Consider the following 8,936-nt stretch of genomic DNA (forward strand, 5'->3'; position numbering starts at 1 on the left):
TTATGACCAACTGGTCGTATGGTGGTCAGAAAAATACGTAATATTCTGGTCAGTAAACATATTGTAATGACCTGGCTAGATCCTAAATGAACTAATGGATTGCGTTTACGAATTCCCGGTTTATTAACCAAACTCAACACAGGTTACTGTTTGGCCGTAGCCCACGCCAAATAAATAAAGGAAAACAGTATCTAACAACGGTGACCCATCTCTTGTTAAGACCAGATGTAAAGAAGGAGAATAGCATATGGTCTTAAACTTGCGGTGCTAGTTCAACTGCATGTTGTTCACTGCAGGCTATGCTTTGTACTGTAGGCTATTTTTATTTGTAAGATACTGTAGGTCTGTCTCATGGGCGGTAGTTTGTACTATCGACTACAGTACGAGAGGTGGCAGCATAGGTAAAAGCTAACTAACAATTTGCACCTATTTTCAAAATAACAGGAAATAGCAGTGAATGCGGAAGAAGAAAGATGGAGGCGGCTGTGTTCATTCTATCGCTGGTCGACTGCTGTGCTTTGATTTTTCTGGCGGTGTACTTCGTATCCTTTTCTTGAACATTAGCTAATACGTTGTGTACTGGATCTCTATTGGTATTCTTTGTTATAATCAATACGTTTTAGTGCTCGTGCTTTGTGGGTACCTGTCTGTAGTTAACATTGCCAGTGATTTAACGATGATCAAACGGATCAATCCAACCCGTGCTGCTCTGTCTTGATAAACGTACGTTGGCGAACTAGCCAGCAAGGTCCTGTTCGTCCTTTGCACTGTAAAATGTCGATCTTCTGGCTGTCAACAGCAGTGTTGACATATTTTAGATGCGGTATCTGCTGCTTGTTTTTTCCTAGCAAAAGTTCAGTGGTTACTGCTTAGACTGTTTAAGCTTAGACTGTCAGTCCAAGTTTCTCACACATTCCTACGTAGTCAATGGCTTCCTCGCTTGAGTTAGCTGACATTCAGAATATAGAGAAACTGTTACTGTATAGCTAGCCTGATACATCTCTGCCCAGACAGTTTACATACCTTAACTTCATGAATAGATAATTACCCTCTCCGATCTAGAGTGTGACTACATCAATGCACGAGCCTGCTGTTCGAAGTTAAACAGAGTAAGCACAGTTGTCATGGGTCATCTTTCAAATATATATTTTTGCATGTACACACAGCTAGCTGGCTCTCGAGAACCCAGGGGGCATAGCCATCCTTTAGGGCTCTCGGTTAAAGGTGTAGACCACAGCTGGCTCACTGTAAACTATAATCCCGACACTGTTTTAACGGTTAGAAACATTCAATCTCGTTTGCGATAAGGTTTTGGAAACCTCTGGGACTTAGCTTTCACATTATCGAGAAATAATATTTCAAATACCAAAAGTTACACTTGTGAATCGCAAATCGAGCATCACCGGGCCACATTTTGGTGTGCCGGCGTTTCCCAATGATCTTGAATTTGGGATTTCGTTTTAAGTAATTGCTGGCAGAGCACCGAGCGAATAAAGAGATATCCCACCTTGTTACCCACTCCACAAATCCGGGAGGCAGCCTGTGGTCAAAACGAATGCAATCATTATTTTTGACCACAGAACGGGTTAACCGGGCGAGCTAAATCGAACTCCCTTCATTGGAACATTAGATTCCGTCTGTAGTATATATAAAAAATAAAAATTACACAGCAGGGTGTAACTTTGCCAAACTGTGTACTGTAAGATACTGTGTATCTTTTGTGTTTTTTCATCGCTGATATGAAAGTTAAAGCTGCAATATGTAACTTTTTGGCCACTGGGCCAAATTCACATAGAAGTGTATGTTATAGACCTGTCATTCTCATTGAAAGCAAGTCTAAGAAGAGGTAGATATGTTCTGTGTGTGCATCCTATGCTTCCGTTACATTTAGTTGTTGCGTCTTTACTTTAGGTTTTGTACACCGTCTTCATTCAAACAGCTGAAAATACAATAATTTTGGTTATGGAAAATATATTTCACAGCAGTTTAGACGCTACAATGATTCTCTACACTATACTTGCTTGTTTTGTCAGAAACTGAAATTATGCAAAAGTAGAATTTTAGCAATCAGGAAATGGCGGAGCATTTTTATTAAGTTCCAAACATTTCCAAAATCCTATTGCAAGCGAAGTGTATTTACATTTAGACAGAGCATTTGGGTAGGGTCAGGACATTTCCAACTGCAAAAAGGGATGTGGAATTCCACATTGGCGGTGTCATAATACCCATAAAACCTGTCAAACAGGAAAGTGGTTTCAATCGTTTTCAACCATACATTTTTCCCGTAGGGGATTTTTAGAAACACTTAAAATAAGGGCTGGGTTTCGTGTAGGCTTACCCTGTCGTGATGTTTTGATAACCATGTAAATCTATCTCGGAGAAGGGGACTTATCAATATATTGTGCTTTATTTACTATGATTTGAAAATGCTAATTAAGATCAAAGTAGACATGCAAAACGACAAATCCCCGCAAGCTCCTGCAGACCATCGCAAGCTGACACCTTTGCTAACAGGTATTGTGTCAATTTAAAACTTGCATAAGGCAGTTCACAGAATTGTACATTTAAATACATTTAGCCAATTTATTCATTACTACATTTAGCTAACATTAGATAGTTAATCCAGAGATTCCTACTTTTGCCTTGATTCGGCAGCCCCGTCCAGATTATCATGGCATTTGTAGTTCTTTATGATAGCCACATTAGCAGCTAATTAGCGTTTCATTTTTGGTGGGTAAATACAGGCAAATATATTGATAAAAGTCACTTTATCCTAGAAAGATTTACACAGTTATCAAAAAGTCACTCAAGGGTAAACCTACATGAAACACAGCCCTTATGCATGCATGAGAGCATCAGCTGTTCCCGGACGACTGTGATCACGCTCTCCGTAGCGGATGTGAGTAAGACCTTTAAACAGGGTTAGGGCCGCGGGGCCAGACGGATTACCAGGACGTGTGCTTCGGGCATGTGCTGACCAACTGGCAGGTGTCTTCACTGACATTTTCAACATGTCCCTGATTGAGTCTGTAATACCAACATGTTTCAAGCAGACCACCATAGTTCCTGTGCCCAAGAACACTTAAGGCAACCCACCTAAATGACTACAGACCCGTAGCACTCACGTCCGTAGCCATGAAGTGCTTCGAAAGGCTGGTAATGGCTCACATCAACACCATTATCCCAGAAACCCTAGACCCATTCAATTTGCATACCACCCAAACAGATCCACAGATAATGCAATCTCTATTGCACTCCACACTGCCCTTTCCCACCTGGACAAAAGGAACACCTACGTGAGAGTGCTATTCATTGACTATAGCTCAGCATTCAACTCCATAGTYRCCTCAAAGCTCATCACTAAGCTAAGGACCCTGGGACTAAACACCTCCCTCTGCAACTGGATCCTGGACTTCCTGTCGGGCCGCCCCCAGGAGGTGAGGGTAGGTAGCAACACATCTGCCACGCTGATCCTCAACACTGGAGCCCCTCAGGGGCGCTTGCTCAGTCCCCTCCTGTACTCCCTGTTCACCCACGACTGCGTGGCCAGGCACGACTCCAACACCATCATTAATTGTCAAAGAGTTTGCAGACGACACAACAGTGGTAGGCCTGATCACCGACAACAACAAGACAGCCTATAGGGTGGAGGTCAGAGACCTGGCCGGGTGGTATAAGAATAACAATCTATCCCTCAACGTAACCAAGACTAAGGAGATGATTGTGGACTACAGGAAAAGGAAAACCGATCACGCCCCCATTCTCATCGACGGGGCTGTAGTGGAGCAGGTTGAGAGCTTCAAGTTCCTTGGTGTCCACATCACCAACAAACTAGAATGGTCCAAACACACCAAGACAGTCGTGAAGAGGGCACGACAAAGCCTATTCCCCCTCAGGAAACYAAAAAAGATTTTGCATCGGGTCCTCAGATCCTCAAAAAGTTCTACAGCTGCAAGATCGAGAGCATCCTGACTGGTTGCATCACTGCCTTGTACGGCAACTGCTCGGCCTCCGACCGCAAGGCACTACAGAGAGTTGTGCGTACGGCCCAGTACATCACTGGGGCTAAGCTGCCTGCCATCCAGGACCTCTADACCAGGCGGTGTCAGAGGAAGGCCCTAAAAATTGTCAAAGACCCCAGCCACCCCAGTCYTAGACTGTTCTCTCTACTACCGCATGGCAAGTGGTACCGGAGCGCCAAGTCTAGGACCCAAAAGCTTCTCAACAGCTTTTACCCCCAAGCCGTAAGACTCCTGAACAGGTAATCAAATGGCTACCCGGACTATTTGCATTGTGTGTGTCCCCCCCCCCAACCCCTCTTTTACGCTGCTACTCTCTGTTTATCATATATGCATAGTCACTTTAACTTTACATTCATGTACATACTACCTCAATTAGCCCGACTAACCGGTGCCCCCGCACATTGGCCTCCCCGAACTATCTGCATTGTGTCCCACCACCCGCCAACCCCTCTTTTACGCTTCTGCTACTCTCTGTTTATCATATATGCATAGTCACTTTAACCATACCTACATGTACATACTACCTCAATTAGCCTGACTAACCAGTGCCTGTATATAGCCTCGCTACTGTTATTTTTCAATGTCTTTTTACTGTTGTTTTTTATTTCTTTATTTATCTATTGTTCACCTAATACCTATTTTTTACTTAAAAATGTCCCTGTTGGTTAGTAAGCATTTCACTGTAAGGTCTACTACACCTGTTGTATTCGGCGCACGTGACAAATAAACTTTGCTTTGATTATTTTAAGTGTTTCTGAAATCCCCTATGGGGAAAAAGGAATGGTGGAAAATTTATTGGAACCATTTCCCTGTTCGACCGCTTGATTTCATGGGTATTATGACTCATACTGTGGTACTCTATAGGACTCGTGATAAGTACAAGCTGTGCACCTGAGTGCAGAGCAGACGTGAGACAGAACCTCATATTTAGTTAATGTTGGTATAGGTTTAAGGGAGTGAACATTATTTAAAATAAGGGTTACATGGAGAAAATCGGACCTCTGAAATGAAAATGTCTGGCCCTCCCTACAGTAAAATATATTTGACCTAAACCTAAACGCTTAAAAAAATCAGCCCTCCCCTACACCCCAAATAATAATGAACACATAAAGTGATAGCAACTTTGACTCTCCTGAACTGCCATTGTAGTCCTACACAGCACAGCCATTGGTTAGACAGCAAACAAAAACATTTTTGATTCGCAAAAGCAGAGCAGGCCGGGGCTCAGGGTTGGATTATACATTGCAGTGTGTAATGTAGCCTAGTTTCATTTACACCATCCCAGCAGCTATCTTAGAAATACAACTTTGCGCTGTGCTTCTCAAGCATGTACTTCGTAGCCTATAGGCTATGGATCATTTGATTGAGACCACACTAAATAGCCTATATGCTATGGATCATTTTGATTGAGACCACACTAATTAGCCTATAGGCGCACTTGATATTGAGTGCCCAGCGGAGAATCAGAGATAAGGGGCGGTATCGGACACACATTGATATATAGCCTAATAAGCAACTACTTCTAAAACTCTGAAAAATATTGACATTTCAATCTATTACAAATGACATGACCCTCCCCTGGACGAGATTAAGAAAATACTAACCCCTCCCCTTGACTAAAATTGAAAAAGCATGACCCTCCCCCATTTTCCTTCAGGTAACCATTCTAAATGTTGATCCATCCCTAAATCCGTTTGAATGAAATCACTTTTTGTCAGGATCCCTTTTTGAATTAAACAAAACTTTCCATACATTTTTTTGCCCATGGAAAAAGTGGTCAGAAAGTGACTTTTTGGACCTGATTGCCAAAAGGTTCAGGAGTTAAAGGTGCTAACAGTTTGCCTCACCATACCTCACCATACCATGAGACATCCATGTCTTCTTCACCGGAAAAGATAGTTGAGTTTAATATCATTTAAAAGCTTACAAACAGTTTTGTCAAACTATTTTATTTCTTGGAAAAATATTTTTGAAATACAAATTGTCATTTTTTAAAACCTTTTAATGTACATGATCAAAAAATTGATAAACTTCAAATATTTTCATATTCTCATATATCCTATTTCACATAATCTGAGGTTTCTGTGTTGTGCCCGCCATCGGTTGAGACACAACATGCTCTTGAATACAGGGTGGGTGTCATTTCAATCATAGAAATAGAATTCATAGAATGGAACTATCCCTTCAGACCACTGCAATTTAGCTGGTACACTATTGACCTTTAAATTGAATTGACATTTTAACTTCTAATTACTACCACAAAGATGACCGCCCATCGTCGACTGTCAACGTAAATAGTTATGTAAATTCTATTATCTATATTTCTATGATTTCAATAGGTTTCCTATGGACGATTGACAGTATAATTTAAAACAACAGATATACTCATTCCAGTCAACWTTCGCTGATGTGTGGACCTCCAACCATCTTTGTGGTACCATTTGAAATGTGACATTTCAATTTTATTCCCATATTTGTACATTTATCAGCCAAAACATGACACCCACCCTGTATTCAGGAGCATGTTGTGTCTTAACCGATGACACAACACAAAAATCTTGTAAAATAGGGTCTAAGCTACAACATATGCGAATAGTGTTTTTAGATCATTGACAAAGGTAAAATAAAATAAAAAGACATTACAAAAATAAAGCTACAAATTATCAAACAATTTGACAACCTTGTTTGTAAGCTTTTAAATGATATAAATCTCATCCGTTTATCTTTTCCAGTGARGACGACATGGTATGGCGGGGGTATGCAAAATTGGTTAACTTTGCGCACCTTTATCTCGTGAATGTTTTGGAATTCAAGTCCAAAAAGTCACTTTCTGAGCATTTCTACAATGGTTAAATAGGCCTATGTATGGAAGGTTTCGTTCAAACCAAAAGAGGTGCAGTCAAAAAAGTTCCTGAATTCAAATGGATTTACCCTACATGTAGTTAGTAACTTTCAGCTTCCTGACTTATACTTCTGTGGCCTGTTGTCTCCAGTTGTCTTTTTATTTATTGTGTCCTGTATGCTTGTGCTCATATACTTTTCATAATGTGTATCTGCAGTGGGTTGTACCAGAGCTGGTAGGCCAGGCCCTGGCAACAGTGCTGATGCTTGTCTCCCTTCACTGGTTTGTCTTCCTACTCAACCTGCCTGTGGCCGCCTGGAACGTGTACAGGTAAGTACACATGTTACAGTAATAGCACTGTAGAGATGACAGTTCCTTGTGGGGAACCGGTAGATGTACACGAGGAAGTGATGTTATTGAACTTGACATACTGCCCCCCTGCTCAGCAGGAAGTCCAGCACCCACAAGTAATACTATAACTACCCTAGCCAATGTAAGCCCCTTTCAAACTCCCCAACCCTTAGAGATATATCCCACCCCTAAGCAGTTTACTACAATGCCATGGTTGCTCTTTTGTCTCAAGTGTTGTTAGTTTCCCTCTACCTATTGTTTATCCGACAGGGTTTGGAAGGTGCCGATGGGAAACATGGGGGTGTTTGACCCCACTGAGATCCACAACCGGGGACAACTAAAGTCTCACATGAAAGAGTCCATGATCAAACTCGGCTTCCACCTGCTCTGCTTCTTCATCTACCTGTACAGGTAAGAGACTGCCTTGCTGTCTGGGATTCTGTATGCTAGCCGCTGTCACATGTTACAGTACTAAGATGGCTAATCTTACTGCTTCTTCATTTATTGCTTCGTACAGGATAACTTTGATGTTTAGCCTGAGCTTAAGTTTTGTTTTCAAGTCATTTCTTCACTTGTCACACGCTTCCTTTCTCCTCCACAGCATGATCCTGGCACTGATCAACGATTGAGATCCCCATGGCCGTTTTAATCCAATCGGCCAAATCACAAACTAATCAGTATGCGGTGTTCAATATGTCCTGGTCTTCAGTCCTCTGCTCAGCTGGAGTCACATGACCTTACCCCCCCCCCATTCCTTCTGTGTTCTCATAACTGCCCTGGAATTGTGTGTGTGCTCGCTTGTGCACGTGGGTATGTTCATTCGTTCAGCCTGTGTCCAACAATGCTGTCCACGCACTGCTCCTCTGGGCAGATGGAAAACATGACAATCGTACAGGCTATATGGTGCATACAATTGAGCACTTACAGCCAAGAGCCAATCACAACAGCTAGCACATCCTCTTGCAGCCTGCCGAACGCCATATTTGATTGTCATATTTATTTTTTTGTCTCTTGTCAACATGCTGGAAAATCCTTGAATTGAATATCCTTTGCAGAATACTGATCTGTGTTTTGGCAATCTATTTCTATGATATTTTCTTGCAGAGTCTCTTATTAACATCGATCAGTTATAGATCTGACTGCTGAAAGGTGCACATTTGATTGGTATTATAAAACAAAAAGTGTTCTCAGGGGAATACATGCACCTGGATTGGAAAATGTTTTTCAACCCTATTTCATCACTCTGACTGTGTATCAATGGGCAATATATCCTCGGGCTCGATTCAATCCGTAGCGCTGAAGAGCTGCGCTGTAGCGCAATTTCATTTAAGGTAATTTCCAATTGAGCTGACATGCAGCATTTATCATGAATGCAGTCTCCGCGAACGCGGGAACATTGCCTTTAAATTTGTATCGTGCTTCAGATTGAATCAAAGCCCTTGTCTGTATGATAGTTGTATGACAGATGCACATTTATTACACGTCAATGTGAACATTTTATTTGTGCAGTTTGAGAATGACCATGTTCCAGCCAAATGTACTCCATGGGGACAAGCGTGTTCCGATTGTTTAAATCAAACTAAAATGGCTGTCGAGTTTTATTTTTGCTTTTGAAAATAATCTGTGGGGGTTTCTTAAATAAATAAACTTGAAAGAGAACACTTTGGTGTCTTTTTCTTGTGAGATTGTATTAACCCGTATTGAGGTAGGGCTAATACAAA

General features: G+C 41.6%; 1 protein-coding gene across 2 annotated transcripts; it reads left to right on the top strand.

Moving 5' to 3' along the window:
• The first annotated feature begins 435 nt into the window (after positions 1-435).
• On the top strand, positions 436-8,874 carry LOC111958822 (protein cornichon homolog 4). Of its 2 annotated transcripts, XM_023980103.2 has the most exons (5): positions 436-542; positions 1,041-1,109; positions 7,082-7,194; positions 7,486-7,626; positions 7,817-8,874. In XM_023980103.2, exons 1-5 carry the CDS (start codon positions 474-476, stop codon positions 7,842-7,844), a joined length of 420 nt encoding a protein of 139 aa, XP_023835871.1. In that variant the 5' UTR covers positions 436-473; the 3' UTR covers positions 7,845-8,874. The 2 variants fall into 2 exon arrangements, with proteins under 2 accessions (XP_023835871.1, XP_070293508.1); XM_070437407.1 differs by lacking the exons at positions 436-542; positions 1,041-1,109 and adding an exon at positions 1,150-4,261.
• Positions 8,875-8,936: the final 62 nt, after the last annotated feature.

Source organism: Salvelinus sp. IW2-2015, linkage group LG35 (assembly GCF_002910315.2).
Source record: "Salvelinus sp. IW2-2015 linkage group LG35, ASM291031v2, whole genome shotgun sequence".
In the NCBI taxonomy this organism is placed as follows: Eukaryota; Metazoa; Chordata; class Actinopteri; order Salmoniformes; family Salmonidae; genus Salvelinus; species Salvelinus sp. IW2-2015.